A 27,003-nucleotide genomic window follows, 5' to 3' on the forward strand; every position below is an offset into this window, starting at 1 on the left:
CCAGGCTGAGCCCAAGGGAGGGGTCAAACACATAAGTCACAAGTCCCTGCGTGCCCGCAAGAGATCTAAGTCCAGCCTGCCTTGAATGCGTTTCTTAACTCCCGCTCATTTCCCTTGACTGTTGGTAGCTCAGATTTTTGTAGAGAGCTTAATCTTGCAATAAATCTTTATACCCATTTGAACTGCCTGAATCTCCTGATTTCCCGGGCACTTGACAATGTCTGAGTTTCTGTGGTGCACTTAAACTGCGTCAGTTACAGACCCACTAGCTGCACTAAGATGACATAAGTTTTAACTGTTCTGAGAAATTAGTTATACGGCTTAGGGCAGGGGTCCCCAACCCCCGGTCCGTGGACAAGTGCCGGTCCGCAGCATGCCAGAAACTGGTCCGTGCAAACAAGTGAAGCCCCATCCGCAGGATGCAGGCAACACACAAAACCATGCCCCTTCCCGTCCCCAAAAAACCTCTCTCCACGCAACCTGTCCCTGGTGTCTGAAAGGTTAGGGATCTCTGGCTTAGGATACTGTGATATACCCACCTCATTTAGGTGGGAAGTGATCCTTGCTGGTCATACCCATCACAAGCCATGCTCATGACGATTTCAAACCTTCCTTGCCAGTGACTCACAATTGCATGTACTGTTTCCTCTGTATTCTACTTCTACAGTGGTACGAGAGATCTGTCAGCTGATTCAACTGGATGAAACAGTACTAGAGCAAGCTTTGTCTTCTCGGACAGTGGAAGCCCATCAGGATAAGGTGGTGACATCCCTGAATGTCTCACAAGTGAGTGTTGGGCAGGTTTGTGTGCATGAGATCTCTGAAATATTGCTGGTGCCCAAGCAGAAGTGTTAGCTGGAATAATTCTGTTAGTTGTGATCATTCTGCTCCATGCTGAAAAGTGTGCAGGGTACTCGGCATAGCTCAAAACTTCAAACACAGGTTCATTGATTCCAATATAAAAACAACAGGGTGCCAGGCATTTGAAGTTACTCAGGTGTTCCAAAAAGAATTGTTTTGCAGATAAGACTATTATTTGGATTTATTTTTCTTCTCCAGTAGAACCATCAGATTAATATAAGTTGACTGACTACTTATTCCAGGAATCTTTGAAGAGAGAGAGCCCGGGCAGCTTTCATTGCTATGTTGCTCTTGAAATATGCTTTATTTTGTTTTAATATGTGTCACTGTATGGTGAGTGTTTCGTTAGGTGACCTTAGGAAAAATGCAGCCTGACTGATGTGAATTTGATTTAGCGGGACAGGAACTGTTCAATTAATTAGATGCTGGACAAGCTAATTTGAAGAGTGTGAAGGAAGAAAATGGAGCAGAGACAGAACTATGCTGCTTTGCCATGGTCGTCTTCCAGGTTTTTTTGTTTCTTGTTCTTAATTTCCAGTGTAGCCTAAAGCCAGCCTTTCACTTTGGAACAGCTGGCCCACTCTGATCAGCATGGCCAGGGGTCAGCAACCGAAAAAAGGAAAAGAGCCACTGGGAACCGGTTCCATCGCACATAAAAAAAGTGGGAGCCGTGTACGTGTGTCCATGCACGCGCATGCGCAAAAAAGTTTTGTGCATGCGCAAAATGGGTTTTTCTTGCGCATGCGCGGACGCGCACAGTCACCATTTTTTTATGTGTGATGGAACCGGTTCCCGGTTGTTTAAGTTTAAGTTTAAGTTTTATTTAATTTGTATACCGCCCTTCTCCTTGGTAAGGACTCAGGGCGGTTCACAGGGCAGGTTGTGCGACGGCGACGGCCCGTTTGCAGAGCTACCACCTTCGGCAGCCTGCAAACGTGCCGCAACAGCTTTCCCAAAGAGCGGCGCTGCTGGCCGTTCGTGCGGAGGTGCGCGCGCACCTCTCCAAATGTTTGGGGAGGTGCGTGCGCACCTCCGCCCATTCAGAGAGGTGCACGCACACCTCTCCAAACGGGCGGTGCCACTCTCCATTTGGAGAGGTGCGTGCGCACCACTGCCCATTCGAAGAGGTGCGCGCGTACCGGGCGGCTGGGAGCCGCAGGAGACGGCTCAAAGAGCCGCATGCAGCTCCGGAGCCGCGGGTTGCTGACCCATGAGCATGGCCCTTATCTTGCTTACATCCTGGAAGGCAGTGAAAACTGTGATCTTCCATAGGGCCTTTGGTGAGAAGAACCCCAATAAGATGGACAGTGGTATTAGGGGCTTTTGAGACATTGTTTATATTGGAATGTTTGTTACAGCTTTATAACTGTAAACAGGCTTAAATTCAGAGAGAGAGAGCAGCATAGAAACAGCTGTACAGCGTAAGCAAGCAAAGAAAAAGAAGAGGGAACCAATCAATTTATCTGCCTCTACTCACCAAATGCCAGTTGTTTGCATCCATTCTATGTATAAAAGTATATATGTTCTCTGCTGCACCATCTCGCTTTGAAAAACTATGAGAATGATAGTTCTTTATGCTAAGAATGGATATCAAGATTCTGCAAGTATTGTGGGTATGCAGCAAATAACAGATGGAACTAAAATGGCTCTAAATGTTGTTTAAATACGAACAGCCCAGTGACTATTTAAATCTGGAATGAATCTAACCCACGGGTGTCATACTCATGTGTCATGTGAATGTGTCACAACCCGTGGCTTTTTTCACATTGCCGGAGATGGGGTGGGCGCGGCCTCCGTATGAGGCAACTGGCCTGAGGGCCAGCAGCTTGACATCCCTGACTCTAACCCAGTGGCGTAGCGTGGGTTGTCAGCACCTGGGGCAAGGCAAGTAATTTAACATAATGTTTATTCACCTTAATGCCTATTGCCTTACTCTTTCAGCAAAAAATAAATAAATTAAAGGTTGCTAGACCCACTGGCTTACATCAACTTATGTTGAGCTGGAGCAGCTACATATGGATTGAAATCTGTTTTCCTCCTGCAGCGTCTGTCACCACTGGCTCTCTCCTCTCTGGCCTGTGTCACCTGCCACCGCTGTCAGCTTCTTCTTGCTGCTGCCTGGTCTGGTCTGGTGTGGTTCTCTCCCGAGCTCAGCGCTGCGCTGGGCGGCCACTGCACTGTCCCTCCCCCACATAGTCCCTCGCTCTCTCTCCGCACCGCACCGCACGCCTGGCACCCCCCCTCCACAGTGGGCGGCGACCCGGCGGCTCGGATCGGATTTGCACAGCCAGCACTGCAGTGAGAGAGAGTGAGTGAGCCAGGCAGGGGCAGAGAGCTGTGAGTGCGAGCGTGCCCCCCCAGATATTGCGCCCAGTGCGGCCGCCCCCCCTGCACCCCCCACGCTACGCCGCTGCTCTAACCCAAGCTCCAGGGCAGGGATTAATTCACAGTTTTTTAAGTTTTAGCTTCTGAATGACTAATCATCACTGTCTTCGCTCCTAGGGCTACTATGTGCGGGATGCCCTAGCAAAGAACATTTATAATCGTCTCTTTAATTGGCTTATTAACAGGATCAACGAGAGCATCAAAGTGAGTACATCTCACCCCTGTTTCCTAACATATGTTTAGATTCCATTCATAATAATCGAATGGGAACTTTTGAGAGAGCTTTCAGCAACCAACCTGGCATAGGACTAACATTCAGAATTTCTAGCTAATACGGTACAGCTATTGCCTTTTAAGTCAAATTGTAATCTAGAACACTTGGAGGCATTGTGCTGGACAAGGATGGCTAGAGCATTGTATCAGTTTTCAGTCGTTGCTGAAAAGGCGAGAGGTGCATAGAAATTAAAGCTTTAACCACGGAAAAAGAACACGAGGATGCCCCAGTTATACAAAGACAGCTTTTAAAAAGGCATGCAACAGCTGTTACGAAAACAGCAGTTTAGTCTGGAAACATGGGAGGGGTGAGGAAGAAATGAAAAAAGTTGCCCTTCTTTGGTTCTTTTTGGTATAAGAGGGAGAGAGAGCGAAACTTTCAAGATTCGGTCTCCATTCCATGTAATGATGGAATAGATTTCTTGATGATGTGGTAGGAGAGCCATCTCAGATTATGGTGCAAAAAAAAAAAAACAACAACACACCAGGAGAAAGCTGACAGAATCTTTTCCAGCGAATACATTTTAATAAAAGCCAGAAGCTTTTGTGAATTGCATCAGATGCATGATCAGATGCGTAGGGTAGCTTTTGAGGAAGTGAACTGCAACTCACAAAACCTGATGACTTTTTAATTCAATTTGTTAATTGGAAAAAGGGTTATTTGATTCCTTTTGAGTGGTTCTTGTGAGGTCTGCTGACCTGGGCTATCTTGAAGACAGCAAGACTGCTTCTTGCAGCTTTGGATCACCAGATGGAGAAGCTGTATTAAGGATTCCCATTAAGGATTTCGAAGTTCCTAACAAGTAGAAACAGACATTTCGCTCACTACTGGCTGTTTATGCCACTGAGAGTCTTTGGGAAAGATGCTTTCTTCTTAAGCTTGTAGAGGGGATAAAAATTGGGAAATAACACTTTATTTGTTCCTGCTTTCCAGAGGGGTTCTAATTTCAGGTCCTGGTCTTATTTTTTCCTTTTTTTAATTGTGTGAATTGCAAGAATTAAACCATCCTTCAATATTCTAATCCAGGGGTAGGCAACCTTGGCTCTTTTATGACTCGTGGACTTCAACTCCCAGAATTCCTGAGCCAGCCACGCTGAGGGGAAAGGGAGAGGTTTCGAAGCTGAGCCATGCTGGCTCATGAATTCTGGGAGTTGAAGTCCATGACTCATAAAAGAGCCCAGGTTGCCTACCCCTGTTCTAATCCTTTCGCAATTGGCTAGAAATTGCATTTCAGTGCCGAATGGATACATCTAGTATCTGAAGCCCTGAAATGAATATGCCATGCAGTACCTGGCCTGCCATGCTCTGTCATTTCACATATTACCGCTTTACACTGCCACTTTCTTTATCCGATTTATACAGCCACATTTATCTAATACTTGGCCCACAAAGTTGAAAGCAAAAAATAAAAACCAACAGTAACAAAAACCAGGGGGAGGGGAATTTAAAGCAATTAAAAACAACCTGCCTCCAGAAGCTATGAATGCTCCAAGTTTTTAAGAAGAGACTGGACAGCCATTTGCCTGAAATGGTATAAGGTTTCCTGCCTGAGCAGGGGGTTGGACTAGATGACCTCCAAGGTCCCTTCCAACTTTATTATTATTATTATTATTATTATTATTATTATTATTATTATTATTATTATTATTATTATTAACCATAAAATGTAAAACATGAAATGCAAAATGCGGGAGAGTACCAACCAACACCTTGTAGACATAGTCATCTCACCAGCTCCATACAGCCATGGAATCCCCAGTTCAAGGGACAGAACCTTGTCTTTGGGGTTCCCCAAAAGAGGGGTCCCCCACCCCTGGTCCGTGGACCCGTACCGGTCTATGTCATGCCAGCAACTGGGCCACACAAACAAGCAAAGCCCCATCCGCAAGATGCAGGCAGCACACAAAACCACACACCCTCTGGTCCGTGAAAAAAGCCTCCCTCCACGGAACTGGTCCCTGGTGCCCAAAAGGTTGGGGATCTCTGCCCCAAAAGACCAATAGGGTTGCGGCCAATCTAACCTCAGTGGGGATGATATTCCAGAGGGTAGATGCCGTGGCTTCAACCATCCTATGATCCATGTGCATTGTTCTTGCTGTCAGTGTACGATGGGAGCAATAGCGCATTCAAACGGGAAGGACCCAAGCCAGGCAAGACTGCCATATACATTGCTTTGCAGCTACTTGGAATAAGATGGAACATAGCAATGAGGTGTGGGGTGTTTTCCCTTTCGTGCAGGAACTGGTATTCATAATCTGGGTTCAGGATACAAGCAATGCCCGAGTTAAAAGAGAAAATTGGGGATACCTTCAGAACATTGGGATTCTTTGAAATTAATCCTCAACACCCTCCTTTCCCCCTCCTCCCATTCTTTTTAGGTGAAAACAACTGAGCGGAAGAAAGTGATGGGTGTTCTGGATATATATGGTTTTGAGATTTTTCAGGTAAGTGTTGGATATTCCTGGAATTCTCTTCCTGAAGACCTAGATTTAATAGAGAACTTTGAATTGGGTTCAGAATTAAGTGAGTTTTACTGGTGCTTTCAAGTGTGTGTGTGTGTCTGCATCTGTGTATCCGTGTGTGTGTGTGTGTGTGTGTGTGTGTGTGTGTGTGTGTGTAACTCAAAACCATCACAGGGGATTCAGATGTTCTGACCTAATTTAGGTCATGCTCTGATGTATAGTTGCTATGAAAACCTGTCAATTTTAGCAATAGTGCAACCTGCAATCACACATCCTACATGCTAGCTTCTTTTGAAGATGAATCAATTTCCCCCTATATTTATACAATGTGAGTGGTGGGTGGTTGTGTATGTGAGAGGTTAGCTAGCTACATTTGAACTGTACAAAGCATTTGTAAAAGACACTTTTACAAAAGTGCACTGGTGCGAGAAAAAACACCCCATTTCAAAACACCAAAGCAAAGTTGTCCTTCAGAAAGATGGATAGCTTCTCTGAAGGGTTTTCCCACCTGTCTGCCTATCTGTACATGGACAGGCACTTCCTGGATACAAACAGAGAACTGAGTCAATATTTAAAGCCATAAAAATCCCTGAAAAAAATGTGGCTGCTTTAACAAAGATTCATGTTTTCTTAATCTGGGCACCCAATTGCAGCTCGTCTAGTGTGACCTTAAAAAGAAAAAGAAACAAACCAGAAATTTGACAAAATGAAACTGACAATCTGCAAAAATAATAAGAAATGAATTTGACAGATTCACAAGGAAGGGAAACCAACCCAGAGATTTATTCAACTCTAATCAAGAGAGGAAGCTGTTTTCTATCCATTTTGGAACTACCAGAGAGATAGAAGATTTCCAGCTGATTGTCCCTAATTCTGTAGACTATGGCCAATGCTCTCGCTAAAAAAGTCATTAATTCCAAACTTGGTTATATGGTAAGACATAGCTCTTTGAGCCTGTAAAATGCTAAGAACTTAGTTTAACACCTGATGTTCATTATATCTTGTTGGGAAAGACAAAAGAAGAATACTTGAGAAATATGTGGTACATATAACACCTCTGCTACATAAGCTACATTGTGTGCTTCAAGGTCCAATTTCAAGGTGTTGGTGATTACCTTTAAAGCCCTTCATGGAATGGGACCAGGATACTTGAGGAACCATCTTATCCCGATTACATCAACCCATCCCATCCAATCAAGTAGGGAAGACATGCTGATGTCCTGCCAGTTAAGAGATTTTGACTGGTGGGCTCTAGGACGAAGACCTTCTCAGACCTATGGAGTACCTTACTCACAGAAGTAAGGTTTTCCAGAAGAGTGTTAAGACCTACCTGGCTTTGCCAATTAGCATGGAGATCTAAAACTATGATGCAACCCTAGAGATAGCTGGTGGCCTAATGGCACTTGCGCTCCCTTATTAACTTCACAGCCTTTTGAATTTTGTACCTTGATTTTTATCTTCCAATTACTTTCTAGCAGGACTACCTGACTCTGTAATAGCTTTGTTCCCTATGCCATCTGCCTGGTAAACTCACAAGATTAGTTTTTCTCACCATGCACATGTAAACATAATCCGAACTAGACTGTGTTGTTACTCTGTGTCATATAATATATGTGGGTATATGCATAATTCTGTATTTATCTATTTATTTATTTTTGTCATATGCCAATTAGCTTTGATCATTAGTTCAGATTCTTGCAATAAACCTTTATATTCATTTGAACTGCCTGGACTTCCTGATTTTCCCACACTTGACAGTGCCTTTTCTAATAAAATTCTTTAGCATCACAGGTAATCAGGGTTGTTGAACCAAGCAGAACATTAAATGTGTTATAAGACCTAGTTACACACATCCTTTAGCCTTTGGTTTTTGAAATTTGTCTTGTCTCCTCTTTGTAGGATAACAGTTTTGAACAGTTCATTATCAATTACTGTAATGAGAAGCTGCAGCAGATCTTTATCCTGCTCACCTTAAAGGAGGAACAAGAGGAATACATTCGTGAGGTAACCAGTTATTTTGAATCTGGAGATGACAGGATTAATCATATTCTGTGCAAAAAAATAAATAAATTGACCAAGTAATCCAAATGTGCTGAGGTCCATCTTAAATTCAGGGTTAAAAGCAGTGGTGGGATTCAGATATGTGAACAACCGGTTCTCTGTGTGGATGCTGCTTCCAGAAGTCCATTCTGGGCCTGGGCAACAAAAAATTAGCTACCGGTTCTGCCGAAGTGGTGCGAACTGGCTGAATCCCACCACGGGTTAAAAGGAATATTTTTTAAAAAATAAAACTGTGGTTCTAATAGATTTTATACAAAGGAAGAAAGGACACATTTGGCAGAATTAGTGATACAAAATGAGGTGATGTCTCCAGGACCAATACATTTCAGTTTACTGTAGTCCATCATGAAGAGCCAGTTTGTTCTACAGGTAATCCTCGTTTAGCAACTGCCTCATTTAGTGACTATTCCCAATTACAGCAGTGATGCAAAAGTAACTTTATGAACAACCCTCTCATTTATTTTTTAAAAACAGTTTTATTAAAAGTTTTTAAAAAGAACATAGAAACCCATATAAACTAGTAAATGTAAATTAAATTAAATTTAAAGGTGCAGGAAAGGAAAAGATTTTTTTAAAAAAGTAAAGGACAAAACAAGATACAAAGAAATAGCTTCCAATCTTCTTTACATAAGTTATAAGTAGAATTATAAATTTATCTCTTACTCTATGATTACAACATAACTTTCTTCTTTCTATAATCTATCCTGCCTAATCATCAAAACCATATATCGTTTTTTTTCTGTTTTCCACAAAAAGTCTATAAGGGGTCAGCAATAAATATAGATATTCTCTTTTCTCTAATCAAAGAAGTTAATTTGGCCATCTCAGCAAGTACCATCATCTTCACCAACCATTCCTCCAGTATAAGTATTGCCAAGTCTCTGTATCTTAGTTTGCATAATAATCTTGTTGCAGTTATCATTTATAAAAACAAAGTTCCATGTTTTTCCCCATTTGTCCATCATGTTCCTGTCCCAGTGGCAATCATTCCCAAAAGAAAGACATCTGGTCTCCATTGTATATTGATCTTTAAAATTCTCTCTATCAAAGTATGTATTTAAATCCAATTTTTTTTAAAAAAAATATATATTCACCAAGCATTATAATATTTTCAACATATATTTTGAACCACCTTTTAATTGTTGCAGTCATCTTTTTGCCAAGCTCTTCAAACATTTTCTGTAATAAATTTAGTGAAATGCTCTTATCTGTAAATTCTTCTAGAGAACTCTTGTATTTTCTCCCAATTTGGCATCTTTGCTTGTGGTTGTCGTGGAGAGAAAGTAAGTCAATTACTACGGAGAAAGTAAAATAATATTTCTCTTCCCCTCCCCCTCCCATTTTGCTTCTTTCTATCTTAAACACTGTAATCCAGAGGTCACCAACCTTTGTCAGTTGGCGGACCTTAGGAAAAGGGAGAGGGAAGCATTTTACATGCACAGGGTGGGGCTAGCACCCACGTGATACTCACTAGCCTCCCTCGTTCTTGTGTGGCACAGCACCTTGTTCCTGCGCCCTGCGGTGCGGTGGTGCCTATTTTTGCACCCCGCGGTGCGGTGTCAGCGTCCCATTTTCATGCCCCAAGGCATGGCGGCATTCCATTTTCATGCCCTGAGGCGCAGCAGCAACCCATTTTTGCGCCCTGTGGTGCGGTGTCCTGTTTTTGCACCCCACAGTCATAGCACTAGTGCAAGTAAGGGAGTGCACGCACACATGCATACACTAGCCAGCCTCTCCTGCAGCCCAGTGGCCAGGAGGCCACAGTCCACTATCGGACCACGGCCCATAGGTTGGAGACCCCTGCTTTAGTCCCAATTAGGTCTCTGTAGTTGCAGTCTCATAATTTAGCTCATGTTATCTTATCTTCTTTTTTTAATAATCCACCAATTAGTACTGTACTTAAAAACAAACCAGCAACATTCTTATAAAGTTCCAATCTAATTAATTTTACTATTTCCAAGGGTACTTTCAACCAGAAAAATAATTTCTTCTTTTTTTAAAAAAAATACCCATGTCCCCTTTGTCCATTTAAAACTTTCTTAGATCATGATCTTCTTTTAAATTGTAATCCTTTAAAATAGTAGGGTTTTTTCCCCCTCTTCCTAATTTCAACAAGAATGCACTCACTGAGTCTTTGATCTTCACTGTTGCTCATAATACATATACTTTAGGATATAAGGTAATTAATTAATAAAGTGTTTAAGAAAGTGAGCTTTTGCCAGTCAAAGGTCTCTGAAGGCTGCACAACAATTAAGGGCACCTTGTAAATTTCATTTAATTAATTTAAATGAAATTTAATTTCTTGGCTCTCAAGCACATCAACCTACAATCCATCACAAGAAACTAAATTCCTGGGCAATTCTGCAGCACCAGTGGGTGGTCTCCTGATTTCTCCTTCCTCCTGAGAAATTTCCATCAGACTTAGAGGCAGCAAATCAACCAGAAGTTGGTCTCAAAGTTTTTCCCAGATACATTTGCTGATGTAACTTTTTTTTCTCCCTTCCAGGGCATTACTTGGACCCATGTGGATTATTTTGATAACAGCATCATTTGTAACTTAATAGAAGATGTAAGTTGCTTTCAAAACAAGGGAAGGTAAAACAGGGGCAATGCCATACTAGCCAAATCTATTCTTTTCTTTAATGCATGTAGAGCAGGGGTGTCAAACTGCTGGCCTGAATCATGTGGAGGCCACGCCCACCTCAGCTCCGGCTGTTATGTTTCCGGATCGGTGAGGTATTGACGAGGCAGTTCAGTGAAACAGCAACACATTTATTAGGTTAACACAAAAGCAGGGGTAAACTGCCATTAAGCTTCTATTTATACGGATCACCGCTAGGCGGCGGCCAATAAAATTAAAGCAATCTTCCTGCTTAAAAACACAAGTAACAACTCTGGAGACAAGCAGTCTGGAGTTTAAACACACAAAGTAGTTAACTAACACTAACAGTTTTCCAAGTATTTACACCAATACATAACACCAGCAATGCGAAAAAAGTCACGATATGTCATGACATGTCTCGTGACGTGGTGAGTTTGGCACCCGTAATGTAGAGTGTCCAGAATCTTTGGAATGTATTACAGTGTTGATTCTTCAACTAAAGAAACCTGGATATGCATCTGTATCAATTATTGGGAATTTGATACCATATATTTCCGGCGTATAAGACGACTGAGCGTATAAGACGACCCCCGACTTTTGAGAAGATTTTCAAGATTTTTCGTCTTATACACCGGAAAATACTTACATGCCAGTTGCCAAGTGCCTGACACAAGCCCGATTCAGCCCCGTCTGATGCAGATGGTGCAAAGCCTCCCTTTTGAAGCCCAAAGGGGCTTTTCCTTCCACCCACCCTTTGGAATAAACGTAAGAGCTGCGTTCACACGACGCGCTCTTCCAGGCCAGACTCTGCAAACGCCATGCCAGAAGCCGCAACCACCACAGGAACTCCGACTCCCCGCCTTTCGGCAGCCTGCACGGCCAAGCGCAATCCGGCTTTGAGAGTACATTTGCAGACGGAGCAGCTGCCGCGTTTGGAGCCAAACCCCGCCCAGGAGGCGGTTGGCCAGGCAGGCCCGGAAGACGCGCTGGAGAGCCAGGCTTGGGGCGGCCATGCCGAGGCTGGCTGGCGAGGGCCGCTGTGTGATCTGCGGGCGAGAGGGGGGCCAGGCCGCCAAATACCACTGTCCAGACTGCCAGGAGAGATAGCGGGTAGCAGGGCACGCTCTGCTTATGCTCAGATGCCGCTTGGGCGAGGGGGAGGGGCTTCCTGCTTCTCCTGGGGTCTGGCGTTTGCAAGGCGGAGGGGAAGGGGCTTAGAGGCTCTTGGGGGTGGGAAGGGAGAGTCACGTTGGAGGGGGGACTGGACTAAGGAGGCTTGAAGTTGCTTTGCAAGAACGGGGGTGCTCGATTGATTTATGTACTATTTTCCGGCGTATAAGACGACTGGGCGTATAAGACGACCCCCCAACTTTTGAGAATTTTATTTTATTTTTATTTTAATCCCATTTATATCCCGCCCTTCTCCGAAGACTCAGGGCCGCTTACAATTTAAGCACAAACCAATGTGCTTAGCAATAGAAGATTTTCATGGGTTAAAAAGTCGTCTTATACGCCAGAAAATACGGTAGTTTAGACCAAGGGTGTCAAATTGCCAGCCTGCAGGCCAGATGCATCACAACAAAACTGCACCCACCCAATTGCCAGCAATGGGGGAAAAGTTCTGATATGTCACGCAACGTCACATGACATCATGAGTTTGACATGTCTGGCTTAGACCATTATTCCCCAATCTTGCCACTCTCCAGATATGGGCATTTCAACTTTCAGAAATAGTCGTGCTGGTTGGGGAAATTTGGATATCTAGAATATGTCCAGGTTAGGGGACACTGACTTAGAATCTATGATAAAGTAACTTTGAAAATTGAGGGGGAAGATTTTCTAACTGTCTGTGAGCCCACATCTCATTACGGATCCGTAGCTTCAAGGTGCCCCTATCAGCAATATGCGGTGTGCTCTGAAGAGCTGCAGGGTGTAGATTTTTTTTAAGATCACCACTGCCTTCCAGACAATTGTTAAAACTGTGCAAGGTCAGGAATGAAAAAATACAGAGAGAGCAACATTGTAATTTGTACTTCTTTTAACAGAACAAAAGTGGAATTCTAGCTATGTTGGACGAAGAGTGTCTTCGCCCAGGGGAAGTGAATGAAGAAACATTCCTGAACAAACTTAACCAGGTCTTTGCAAAACATCAGCGCTATGAGAGTAGAGTTACCCAGAATGCCAAGCACATCATGGATGCCAGCTTGCCCGTCAACTGCTTTCGAATCCAACACTATGCTGGAAAGGCAAGTAGTGTTGGTCTTTCTCAGTTCTTGGAAGCAAAGAAGGAAGAGAAAAGGAGATGAACCTGGTTTTCTAAACTTGGTGATCTTGGGTCTCTTTGGAGATGTTCTCAGTATTAGTGATATGATCTATACCAGTATAAAACTGAATAAAATAGTTCAGACAGGGAAGGCAGCTGAGTATTTTGTGTCAGGACTGAAATATAAGCCAGGCAGGAATCTTTCAAGGGTAGATAATAAAATGTATGATGAATACAGGAGAATAGAATAAAATAAAATGTATGATGAATACAGGAGAATAGAATAGAATAGAATAGAATAGAATAGAATAGAATAGAATAGAATAGAATAGAATAGAATAGAATAGAATAGAATAGAATAGAATAGAATAGAGTAGAATAGAATAGAGTAGAGTAGAATGGGACCTTGGAGGTCTTCTAGTCCAGCCCCTTGCTCAAGCATTTAGAATGAGTAAGAACTCATACATATGTAGATACGTACATATTCATTAAAATATTTCTCTTTGAGGGTAAATAATATTATGCAACATGCAGAATAAGAGTAAAGTGTAGTGAAAAGTAAAATAAAGGCAAGAGATAATAAAGGGATCTGAATCGAATGGAACCTGGAGCATATGGTTATAAGAGTATAGAAAGGGAAAATATTACACAAACTTTATTATCTTTAGTTTCATTAAAAAATGAGAAAGAAGACACAGGAATTATGTACCATGTACATAGTCATGGAAACTAGATAAGGGCTAGCTTATCATAGGAACAGACACTGTTTGGGGAGCAGGAACAAATTTAGAAATCTGAGAGCACTTTCATAAAACGGCTGCTATGGGTACCTTGCAAACTGGCAAAATTACCTGACATGGTAGGTCAGACACAAAGCTCCCATTTACCAGAAAGCAAATTAGGTGCCCAGGATGTTCTCCACTTCCTGGCTTCTTAGTGGAGTTCCAAGGCATAATAACAAATAACTAATAAATGTTGATAAACATGATGCTAAAAGCAGATACATTGCTTTGCAGCATAAATACAGTATGTTGTGAGATTCCTTTAGAAAAGATGATGAACAGTGTTGTGGGCCTAGGCCAGAACATTTAGTAACCATCTTATGGTCAACATGATGCTTCCTTTGCATGTGTCTCCTAAACACAATGTTAGATGAAGCACTGTGCCTGCTAAAGGATGTGTCTAAAGCCAGTCTCTCCCAAAGGTAACTTACAATGTGACCGGATTCATTGAGAAGAACAATGACCTGCTCTTTCGAGATCTGTCACAAGCCATGTGGAAGGCCAAGCATGTGCTATTACGCAGCCTCTTCCCTGAAGGTGACCCACAAAGAGCTTCACTCAAGCGCCCACCTACAGCCGGTTCTCAGTTCAAAGCCTCTGTCTTCACCCTCATGAAAAACCTCTATTCCAAGAACCCCAATTATATCAGGTAACGAATGCCTACCTCCACGTGAGGAAGTCAAACTAGGGTTGAATTGCATTGGGCTTTAACTAAACGTATTGACTAGTTTATTCTGTCTCAACAAGGCTCTGCTCATGTTCTCTCTGCTGTCAGGTGTATCAAGCCTAACGATAACAAGATGCCGGCTATATTCACTGATGGGCTAGTCCGGGCCCAGGTCCGCTACCTTGGGCTGTTGGAGAATGTGCAGGTCCGGCGGGCTGGCTATGCCTTTAGGCAGACTTATGAGCCATGTCTGGAGCGTTATAAGATACTCTGCAAGGAGACCTGGCCACATTGGAAAGGAAGTGCAAGGTAGGCCAAGGTCATGTGCTAGAGTTGTTGTCAGTAGGGCCTTCTGATAACTTTGAGAATTCAGCAGAAGGTCCAGCTGGTAAAAGAGCTAATGGTTCGATATAATGTGCCTGAAAGGAATATTGAAAAGTACTGAACAGATATAATTGCGGAAAACATAACAGAGATATCCCAGAACTACTCTAGGCACTAGTCTCTATAAAACTGAGACACCATCTGGGGAATTTGGTTGGTGGTGGCATAACCAATACTGCTTGATGTTTGGCGTAGGAACTGTGGCCATCCCACTGTTTTATAACCAGTGACCACAGCACTTATTTGCCTACTCAAGCAATATTTGATCTCTTCTCTTTCCTGGTACAGGGATGGTGTTCAAAGAGTCTTGAACAGCTTGTGCATTGATCCCAAAGAACTGGCATACGGACACACCAAGATTTTCATCCGAACCCCATCCACGGTGAGCTAATGGTACTTCAGATCAATGGAAGCCGAAGGGAGCAAGATGGCTATGCTAATTAAGAGTGAAAGGGAAAGAAGATTTTGTTTGTAGGACTATGCGGGATATTCCTCACTTTGAATTTTCTAGTTGAAAGCGGGGATTTTAATGCCTCATAAAAATATGCCTGTGCAAGCTAATCCATTTTTTTCCTTTACATTCTCCCACTTCAGTGATACCATACTCTTTTTGATTGCCGCTGTTGCTTCCTCTTTCTTTTGACTCCACTGGTGTATTGATTATACAGTGAAAGATTTGCTCATGATAATATGACGTGCTCAGCCAGATTTCGCAGTTTAATTACATACGGAGAACAAGAAAGAGCAATTTAAACAAGTGATTTTGGAAAGAAGTGCTGAAATAGCGTACAAAATATTGCCAACCCTGCCAAGCACTGCAACAATAATTACCGCTTAGAGCCACTGCTCGTATTTATGTAGTGCGATACGAATAAATCTGAAGTATATCATTTCTTCCTGCTGAGCGTTATCGATCCCTTACTAAAATAAAAATAAAAAGGCAAAGCCTTCCCACTGCTCTTCCAGTTCCTTGTAGTTTTCCAAAGTTTACATTAACTAAACCAGAACTCTGTCCTAGTCCTATTAGATCTCTCAGCGGCTTTTGATACCATCGACCATGGTATCCTACTGCGATGGCTCAGGGGGCTGGGAGTGGGAGGCACCATTTTACGGTGGTTCTCCTCCTATCTCTTGGGCCGCTCGGAGTCAGTGTTGACGGGAGGGCAGAGATCCACCCCGAGGCCTCTCACTTGTGGAGTCCCTCAGGGGTCGGTTCTCTCGCCCCTCCTGTTCAACATCTATATGAAGCCGCTGGGCGAGATCATTCATGGTTTCGGGGTGGGGTATCATCAGTATGCTGATGATACCCAACTTTTTCTCTCCACCCCGAACCAACCCAGTGATGCCCTTGCTGTGATGTCTCGTTGCCTGGAGGCGGTCCAGGTCTGGATGGGGAGAAACAGGCTTTGTCTCAATCCTGCCAAGACTGAGTGGCTTTACATATCGGCATCTCGGGCTAACCAAACTATTCCACCTTTAATGATGGGGGGTGAGGTGTTACCCCCCCTTAATAGGGCTCGCAACTTGGGCATCCTCCTGGACTCACAGCTCAACTTTGAAGATCATATAGGAGCCGTGACCAGGGGAGCTTTTGCCCAGGTTCGCCTGGTGCACCAGTTGCGACCCTACCTGGACCGAGATGCCCTACGCAGTCACTCATGCACTCGTGACCTCCCGTTTAGACTACTGCAACGCTCTCTACATGGGGCTGCCCTTGAGGACCACTCGGAGGCTTCAACTGGTGCAGAATGCGGCCGCATGAGTTGTGATGGGGGTTTCCCGATACTCCCATGTAAACACCTCTTCTCTGTGAGCTGCATTGGCTTCTGGTTGCCCTCCGGGTGAGATTCAAGGTGCTGGTAATGACCTATAAAGCCCTAAATGGCTTGGGTCCAGGATATTTGAGGGAACACCTGCTGCCAGCATCAAGCTCCCTTCGTCCAGTGCGCTCGCAGAGAGAGGGTCTTCTCAGGCTGCCGCCAGTAAAAGATTGCCGGCGGATAACACCCAGGGGGAGGGCCTTCTCTGTGGGTGCGCCTGCCCTCTGGAACCAGCTGCCCGTGGAGCTCAGGACTGCCCCTGACCTACGCTCATTCCGCCGAGACCTGAAGACTTGGCTCTTTGAGCTCTCTGACCCAGGCTGAGAATTTTAACTGGGTTTTATTTTCAGGGATATGTTCTGAACCAGCCAACTACCGGCCTTGTAATAAGGCAAACCCCTATTCAGACAGTAGAGACTGGAGAGCGTCCAAGGCTGAAAAGCGTGTGCCAAGATTTATTAGTCAATTAACAGAACAAGAAACAAAAACACTGGAACTTGAATCCTCAAGCGGAAAAGTTGCTTTCAGCAACCAGCCCTTCCCCAAACACTCCTTTTATTTAGAGTTCAGGGCGTGGCCTCCCTCTGCCTCCTCCCGAGGAGACCCGCAGCCTTTCTCTGCTTGGTCCTGCTCGACTGCCTCCTGCGTCGGGCGTCCTTGAACAGGGCCAGCTGTGGGTCATCATCCTCCGCACTATCGGGCTCATGAAGCTGAGAAGAGGGCCCCGGCTGGGAGCTCTGCCAAGCCTGCAAGCCATCATCAGCCGGTTCGTCACCCACACACACCTCCTCCCCCTCATCTGAGTCATCCGAAACATCTGAGCCGGGTGCCGAACCCACAGGCTGACCCTGAGTCACAACAGGATAATTTAATCTTTTATTTGTCTTTTAACTTTGTATTTTGTATTGGTATGGTTTTAAAATGCCCTGTAAACCGCCCTGAGTCCTTCGGGAAAGGGCGGTATATAAATCTAATAAAACCTAAATCTAAATCTAAATCTAAGAAACAGAACTACTGAAAAGAGTGGCAACACCTCATCAACCTTGACTTATCTAGAGCAATAAGCAGGATCAGACAGGATAGTTTGGAACCATCAAGAAACCCTAGGCAAGAAATTAAAAAAAGCATTTCATAAGAAAGCAGTGGCAAATCCCTTCTGGGCCATGCCAAGAAAACTGCATGAAGGTGTTGAAAGCGATATTACAACAATTTAATTAGTGACCATTACAACATCACTGAAAAAGTGGCTGATGACTGATTTTCACACTTAGGACCATTGTAGCATCCCCATGATCACATGATCAAATGTTGGACATGTGGCAGCTGACTCATATTTATGACACTTGCAATGTCCCCGGGGGTCATGTGATTACTTTTTGTGACCTTCTGTCAAGCCAAGTCAATGGGGAAGCCAGATTCACTTTACAACAATGTTACTAACTTAACAACTGCAATGATTCGCTTAACAACTGTGACGAGAAAAAGGGGGCAAAACTCAGCTAACAAATGTTTCACTTAGCAGCATAAAGTTCGGGCTCAATTGTGGTCATAAGTAGAGGACCACCTGCACTTTTTTTTATTGTGGTTTGATTTCAGTTCTGTAAATTCAACTTCAGTTCCTTGTCTTGCTGCTATGATGTGAGTCAAACTGTTAATATGACCAGTGATCATATTAACAGTTTAGATCATCTCCAAAGCGCCTGAAGGCAGGACAAGAAGCAATGGATGGAAATTAATCAAGGAGAGAAGCAACCTGGAACTAAGGAGAAACTTCCTGGCAGTTAGAACAAGGGGGTTGGACTAGATGACCTCCAAGGTCCCTTTCAAATTATTATTATTATAATAAAACTTTTATTCATTAAACATCAACCTCAGTCAACTGAACACTCAAATTGACTGACACTAATGGTTGACATGGGTTGCTGCCAGCATCCTAGGTATCAACCAGGTATCTCCTTAAAATGTAAGGTGATGATATTATTATTATTATTATTATTATTATTATTATTATTATTATTATTATTATTATTATTATTATTATTATTATTCCATGTCAAATATAATCCTAAAATTGGGCACAACTCACTTAGTGACCACATTGCTTAGCAACAGACGTTCTGGTCCCAGTTGTGGTTGTGAGTCAAGGACTACCTGTAGAATGCTACCTGTACTCAAACCTTAGTCCATCTTGGTGACTTTCCAACCTTCTTTACAGCTTTTTGATTTGGAGAGGAGACGCCAGCAGCGAGTACAGGAATTGGCTGCCTTAATCCAAGCAACTTTTCGAGCATGGCGGTGTCGTAAGCATTACCAAGAGATGCGCAGGAGCCAGATGCTTATTTCTGCTTGGTTCCGGGGCCAAAGAGTAAGAAACAAACAGACTCAGAGTTGGATATGTTTAGCTACTTTTGACAAGCAAACTCTACTGATTTTGTGCAGAGAGTGCAGAGAAGAGCAGCAAAGATGATTAGGGGACTGGAGACTAAAACATATAAAGAACAGTTGGTGGAACTGTGTATGTCTAATTTAATGAAAAGAAGGACTAGTGGGTGACATGATAGCACTAGTCAAGCTGTTCTCCAAAGTGCCTGAAGGCAGGACAAGAAGCAACGGATGGAAACTAACTACGAAGAGAAGGAAACTAGAACTAAGAAGAAATTTCCTGACAATTGGAACAATGAATCAACAATTTGCCTCCAGAAGCTGTCAATGCTCCACCACTGGAAGTTTTTAAGAAGAGATTAGACAACCATTTGTCTGAAATGGTATAGGGTTTCCTGCCTGAGCAGGGGGTTGGACTAGAAGACCAAGGTCCCTTCCAACTCTGTTATTCTGTTATTCTAGTTTTGCAAAGGTCTCTATGGCAGCTCAGCTTTAAGTCTTTGTCTAGCCTGTTCCCATAAGGACCATCGCCAGATCCATCCAACTGCATAGTACTTTCTTGGATGTGTATCTCTATTAGAATTTTCCTTCTGCTGAAAGCAGCCCAGGTTTGTTTGGTGGCAAGATATGGAGAATATGCATCCAACTCCTAGAGTAGCATGGGGACAGAACAGGAAAGGGGGCTGTTAATGTGATTAATTTCAGGAACTGGACTACAATGATATGATATCATATGTACTGAAGATATAGGTAAAGGTAAACATTCCCCCGCACATGCGTGCTAGTCGTTTCCGACTCAAGGGGCCAGTGCTCATCTCCGTTTCAAAGCCGAAGAGCCAGCACTTGTCCGAGGATGTCTCCGTGGTCATGTGGCCAGTATGACTAGACACCAAAGGTGCACGGAATGCTGTTACCTTCCCACCGTAGTGGTCCCTATTTTTCTACTTGCATTTTTACGTGGTTTCGAACTGATAGATTTGCAGAAGCTGGGACAAGTAACAGACGCTCACTCTGCTACGCAACACTCAGGATTCAACCCGCCAAACTGCCAACCTTCTGATCGACAAGCTCAGCGTCCTAACCCACTGAGCCACCCCGTCCCTTACTGATATAGATATAGATATAGTGCATGCTTTTCCTCTTCCTTTTCATGTTGAAAAAACCATATGAAATTGCACTTCTTGTACAACCCTGATGGGTCCTCAAGGCTAGGGGGAAAAGAATTCAGTAGCCACATAATATTCATAGACTGACAATCACACCGATGTGGGATAGAACTTCTGGCAGAATAAAACTCAGTAAACCTTGATGTACACAATAGCTGTGGCTGCTATGCGTGCAGATCAAACAAAAAGTGGTTTGCCTACTATCTGTTACTGTATCTCTCTAGTAAAGTAGACATTTTATTTTGCAGGAAAGGAAGAAATATTTAAAAATGAAAACATCAGCTATTCTTCTCCAGGCCTGCGTCCGAAGTTGGAAGGTGAGGAATTGTGTGCAATGGATATCTAGCCAGGCATTTAAAGATTCTGGATTCAGTGCAAAGTTAACCCTTGTAATTTCTTGTAATTAAGAAATCGGAGGTGTGTTCCTAAATTTACCTTTATTCATCTTCTTTCATGTTCAACCATTACAGAACAAAATCTTTGAAGATGTGCATTCATAGTATTCTGTTCTTTTCAGCATAGTCAATATACAACAGTCTTCCGATATCCCACTGCTTTTTTGTGGGGAAAAAATCCCTGTCTATAATGCTTAGTTGCTCCTGTATACATCTTTAGGTGAATTCAGATGAAGTGGCAATACAGTTTATATCACATAATGCTATACTTGCAAATGTCCCATCTCAAGGATGTAGTTTGCTCCATAATGGAGAAGGCTCTTATCATATGTTACCCTGTGTGCCAGCTAATTCACTATTTATTTTCAATCAATAAATATCTATTATATATGCACTCTATTATATATATTATATATAATAAATCTATTATATATATATATATATATATATATATATATATATATATATATATATATATATATATATAATGTTTTATTAGACAAGTTTTAATAATATACTATATATATGTTTTATTAGACATGTTTTAATATATATATATATATATATATATATATATATATATATATATATATATATATATATAATGTTTTATTAGACATGTTTTAATAATATACTATATATATATATATATATATATATATATATATATATATATGTATGTGTGTGTGTGTGTGTGTAAATTACTAACAAAGAATTAAAGGGAAACTGAGATGCATTTCTGACTTATTAGTCGTCATCAGTCAGCCATACCCTTCTGAGATTCGAACCATGGGCTGATTGCATATGAGGCAGTGTTATGCAATCAGCCCATGGTTCGAATCTCAGAAGGGTATGGCTGACTGATGACGACTAATAAGTCAGAAATGCATCTCAGTTTCCCTTTAATTCTTTGTTAGTAATTTACACAAATATAGGAATTGTCCGGTGTGACTACTGCCTGTTCGATAGCCTTCAAGATAGGCTGAAAACAGGAAATAAAGATTTGCCCCATGTTTGGGGCCTAGCAAGGTAATCTAAAGAGTTAACATTTGAAATATATATATATATATATATATATATATATATATATATATATATATATATATATATATATATATATATATATATATATATATATATATATATAATCCCATTTATATCCCGTCCTTCTCCGAAGACTCAGGGCAGCTTACAACTTAAAGCACAAATCAATGTGCTTAGCAATAGCCTTCATTCCATGTATATGCCTGCTTATTAGGGTTTTCACGCTAATTTTGAAATGAATGGGAAACTAGCATACTGCAAATCAAATCACTATTTTTTTTTTATTTTAATTCCATTTATATCCCGCCCTTCTCCGAAGACTCAGGGCGGCTTACAAGCTTAGCAGTAGCCTTCATTCTATGTATATGCCTGCTTATTAGGGCTTTCACACACACACCCAAGCGGCATTATTACAGAGTCAGCCTATTGCCCCCAACAATCTGGGTCCTCATTTTACCTACCTCGGAAGGATGGAAGGCTGAGTCAACCTTGAGCCTGGTGGGATGCAAACCTGCACTAATTGCAGGCAGCTGGTGTTACTTAAGGAGGCATTAGCCCACTGCTCCACCAAGGCTCTTATTATTTAATATTAAAAATTATTTAATTTTTACAGATTAAATTAACTTAATTAAACATATTAGGTTTCATTATGTTAATTTAATTAATGTGAAGAATGGTTACAGGAATTGGGTATGGCTTGTCTAGAGGAAAGAAGGACTAGGGGTGACATGATAGCAGTGATAATTCCAGTATTTGAGGGGCTGCCACAAAGAAGAGGGGGTCAACCTATTCTCCAAAGGACCTGAAGGCAAGACAAAAAACGACAGATGGAAACTAATCAAGGAGAAAAACAATCTGTAATTAAGGAGAAACTTCCCAACAGTGAGAACAATTAACCAGTGAAACAGCTTTGCCTTCAAAAGTTGTGGGTGATCCATCACTGGAGGTTCTTAAGAAGAGACAGCCACCTGTCTGAAATAGTATAGGGTCTCCTGCTTGAGCAGGAGGTCAGACTAGTAGACCTCTAAGATCCCTTCCAGCTCCCTTCCGATTGAAGGCTGTGCATTATGAAAAGTCTCCTTCTGAAATACTGAAGGATGTGCAAGTTGACATTGTTAATGAACAAGATCTATCAGTTAGGTTAGGAAGAAAAGCTGTTTGCAACCCCCTTTCTTTTTCTTTCCGGGGCCTTTGGAATAAAAGTAGAGCTCTGGCTTTTAAAGTTAATTTTAACTTAAATCTCTGGTTGACAGTTCTACTGTGCCACCCTTTACACAACAAGGAGTCCGGTGGCACCTTAGAGACTGATTACTATAACAACAGCCTCAAGGCAAATTATGAAAATGGAGTCTGCTCACTCTCTCCCTTTTTCTATGGGCTCCTCTGGGTTTCTTATCTATCCTTTCCCTCTACAGTCTCGTAAACTCCTGCGAGAGTTAAGGGAAAAGAAGTGCCGTGTTCAGGCTGCCACCACCATTTCTGCTTACTGGAAAGGTTATCAGGTATGTTTGGAGAACATGCCTAGATCTAAGCGCAGTGGCCATGATGAGCCTTCCCATAATAATACCACTTCTTTAATGCTCTGTTCCCAGGATGTTCAGCGTAAAACCGAAGCTACTCTTCTTTACTGAATACAGAAGAATCTGAATGAGTTAGAGTTAACTCCTGCCTTTGTAATACCTCTATCCTGAACATCACCTTTCGTGTAAAATGAGTACCAATTGACTTTCCCCAAAATTTCTAACCTTATGGCAGACATGTCAAACACAAGGCCCGGGGGCCGGATCCGGCCCGCGAAGTGGTTTCATGTGGCCCGCGAAGCCATCCTGGAAACAGTGAGGGAACGGCCCCCTCTGCCTTGGCCCTGGCCCAGAGACCCTCCTTCTGCCAGAGACCCTCAGATCTGTCCCACTCCTGCCCAGGCCCCCATAGGCACCTTTGATGCGAACAAGGTAGAGCTGGCCACGCCCACCCAGTAGGCCATACGCACTCTAGCCATGCCCACCCAGTAGGCCACGCCCACCCTGGCCATACCCACCCGGCCCCCTGAGGGCAACCACAATGCTGATGTGGCCCTTAATGAAACTGAGCTTGACACCCCTGCCTTATGGGAATCTATGTGGTGCATTAAAAGATACCACTTTGCAAGAAAAGTTGCTTCCACATTCACAAAACCTTTTTCCCAGAGGCAAAAGTGACATCCACATATATTTATATTGGTTCGGTGCAGATTAATAGTCATCCCTGTTTTCTTCTTGTGGAGTGTACTCTTTTCTTTAGAGATCCTATCTTTTTTCCCATCACCTCACATATTCATGTAGTCCTCAAGTTATAACCATTCGTTTAACAACCATTCATTACAATGGTGCTGAAAAAAGTGACTGACAACCAGTCTTTGTACTTATGACCGTTACAACATCCTTTCAGTCATGTGATCAAAATTTGGACACTTGGTGACAGGCATGTACTTAAAAAGTTTGCAGCATTCTATAGTTGTGTAATTGTCAGGGACAACTCACATGACTGCATCACTTAGCAACAGACATTCTGGTCCCAATTGTGGTTGTAAATTGAGGACTACCTATATAGTAGAAATCCCACAATGACCCAGAGCATGGAAACAAGGCAATTAGGTAACGACTTTCACAACTTTGCAGTTGTGCAGGAACGTAGCTTTACTGTAAAAATAAAAATGAGAACAACACTTGTAAATATTATAACAAGAGCCATAAGGAAGAACCAATTGTTCAGTCCTGAACTTTTATGCTTTGTGTACCAAGTCACAGATTTACTATCTCGTGCATTACCCAAAAATAAATCTTAGCAGATAAAAATCTGAGAGCAGATAACATCATGAATAAAAAGTTTGTCCATAGTATTCCTATAACATGTTGCCAAAATGTATTTTTTCCTCCTCACAGATAAGGAAGGAGTATAAGAAATATTTCCGTACTGGGGCTTCTGAACGCATTGCCAATTTTGTTTACCGAAGACTGGTAAGTGGAATGACTTCAAAGTGGAAAATAACTAGCAAAAAAGTCTATCGAACTTTAACTAAGGAATTGAATACCTAGAACCTTTTGGGTTCAGTGTATCAAAAATTAGGAAAATGCCTACTTTGACTCTCCTGTTGTCACCCCCACTCCCAAACAAAAGATCTAGGCCAGTCTGAACAGCGGTCCTTGGCAGCAGCATTGAGGCCGGTCGAAACTCGGTCCACAACATCAGTCCTAACACCACTGCTGCCACTCAAAAAGAACATCTCACACCATTCCCCAAGGTGTTTGGGTCTTGGGGAACAGCATGATTGTCTCTATGGCCCAGCACCCTCTGGGATGTACCGCATGTTTCTTACCTTCAACCCGTGTTTCGCTTTTGGGTGACAGGTCCTATTCAAGGCTGCTCTGGATCGCACAAAGCAGCTTTGCAGAATGCTCTTAAGTAGCCTCCGCAGTGTTTAAAAAAAAACAAAACCCCAGGAAACCATACCCCATTCTCAACTGGCTTCCAGAGGGTTTTGCGGCTGTACAAGAATTTATCCCATCCCCATGCAACCTCCAGGGCTTCCAAAAATTGAGTAAGAATAGGGTGTGCTTCTGGTAATGATTTATGTTAGTTGTTGATGTATGCTGGCATGACACCAGAGAATGGTGTGGCAACCTTAATATTCATAGGTTCGCCATCATTGATCTAGAATAGTAACTTTTGCCTTTATAAGAGGATGTAGGTCTTGACATAGCTGCATGTATATAGTTTCCCATATATGAACAAGTTGTAACTCCAGCACTTAGTCAGGGAACAGTCTATACAACTCAGGATAAAAACTTAGGAGATTCGGTCTTTGGAATGTACAGGCATGGTAAAAAGGCACTGGACGTATAGATGGATAAAGCGGGTTTTTTTTTTGTTTTTTTTTAAGCGTGTCATGAGTCATGCTAGATTGCCTAAATTTCTTTTTTATTTGAACTTAAGGATGATCTGGAATTGTGAGACATTTGGCGTGATACATGCAAGAACTATTTTTGATCATAGTTCAGTTTGGTTGGAGATTAAATAAGGTTAATAGAGATAGGCGCTCTTGGCGCGTAATTGAAAATTTGTTTAGAAATTAGAGGTAAATAGTAGATGAAAGTTGTTTTTTTTTTTAAATTAATATGGATCAGGATTGGGACTAAGAAATTTCATTTAGCATTTGAGTAAAGCTCCTTTTCTGTTTTCTTCTTTTTTTTATCTGTAATATTAATACTGTTTGTAATCATTTTACATGAGCTAGAGGGTGATAGAATTAATAGTTTATTGTAGATAGCATATGGATGCTTATGTTTTTTTTTCCGTTTTTTATACCCTATATTTAGCTCTGGGAAGTCGGGGGGGGGGGGAGGGGGGAATGGGGGAGAGGGATAGGGAGGGTTAGATAGGGGTGGGGGAGGGGGGGATTGATAAAGTTAAAATGTACTGTAAAACTTTTTAAATAAATAAAAAAGGCACTAACCTAACCCTTATGAACTGCTACCGTTTTGAGTTACCAAATTCAAATGGTTAAATAATATCATTGAAAGTACCTGCATGTGCACAGTTATTCTTTCTCACAAGCCATCTTAGTTACATTTATCTTGTTTTGCAAACTCAGGGATTGTTTGCTGAAAGCAGGTCCAGGTACCTAAAAGAACCCATGAAGACTCATTCACTTTTACTAGTAGTACTTAATGTACTGCAACTTGGAAAGCTCCCAACAAGACACAGATGGCTGATTGCAGGTTGCCTAGTTTAAAGGGAAGGAGCAATTTTGGCATATATGCTTAAACCTAAGAAGCAGATCTTGTCATGGTTTGCACACAGCCCCAGAACTGTATCCTCACAGCCCCAGAACAGTCAAGTTCGGGAACAAAGCAGCATAAACAAGCAGTAGCTGCTTCTTGGCTAAGGGCTGGAGATACATTGCATGCTGTAATGCAAGATGCTAGAAGGAAGCTATGTAGGCAGCTTCTTTCAGTTCAGGTTCAATAGCAGGGTTGAATTGTTTATAAACTTTATGTCATCAGAATATACATGTACAGATAGTCCTTGATGTGCGACCACAATTGAGCCCAACATTTCTGTTGTTAAGCGAGACATTTGTTCACTGAGGTTTGCCCAGTGGTGGGATTCAAATCTGTGAACAAACCAGTTTTCTGTGTGAACGCCGCTTCTGGAAGTCCGTTCTGGGCCTGGGCAACAAAAAATTAGCTACCAGTTCTGCTGAAGTGGTGCGAACCGACTGAATCCCCACCACTGTTTTTACCCCATGTTACGACCTATCTTGCCGCAGTTGTTAAGCGAATCACTGCAGTTAATAAGTTAGTGACTCAGTTGTTAAGTGAACATGGCCTCCCCATTGACTTTGCTTGTTGGAAGGTTGCAAAAGGTGATCATATCACCTTGGGACAAAGCAACGGTCATAAATGTGAACCAAGCA

At 42.4% G+C, this 27,003-nt stretch overlaps 1 protein-coding gene across 1 annotated transcript in view; it reads left to right on the forward strand.

Annotated features, from left to right (window-relative positions):
- Positions 1-27,003, forward strand: part of LOC310635764 (unconventional myosin-Ia-like) — a gene marked incomplete at its 5' end in the record, with an annotated part of 51,536 nt that overhangs the window by 15,861 nt on the left and 8,672 nt on the right. The window contains 13 exon segments of the mRNA XM_083355006.1: positions 668-786; positions 3,364-3,450; positions 5,899-5,964; positions 7,882-7,986; positions 10,550-10,612; positions 12,691-12,891; positions 14,113-14,339; positions 14,466-14,666; positions 15,030-15,123; positions 18,777-18,926; positions 20,358-20,426; positions 22,964-23,050; positions 24,470-24,544. Of these exon segments, the coding sequence (XP_083211132.1) occupies positions 668-786; positions 3,364-3,450; positions 5,899-5,964; positions 7,882-7,986; positions 10,550-10,612; positions 12,691-12,891; positions 14,113-14,339; positions 14,466-14,666; positions 15,030-15,123; positions 18,777-18,926; positions 20,358-20,426; positions 22,964-23,050; positions 24,470-24,544 (1,544 nt within the window).

Source organism: Vipera ursinii, assembly GCF_947247035.1.
Source record: "Vipera ursinii genome assembly, chromosome: 2".
In the NCBI taxonomy this organism is placed as follows: domain Eukaryota; kingdom Metazoa; phylum Chordata; class Lepidosauria; order Squamata; family Viperidae; genus Vipera; species Vipera ursinii.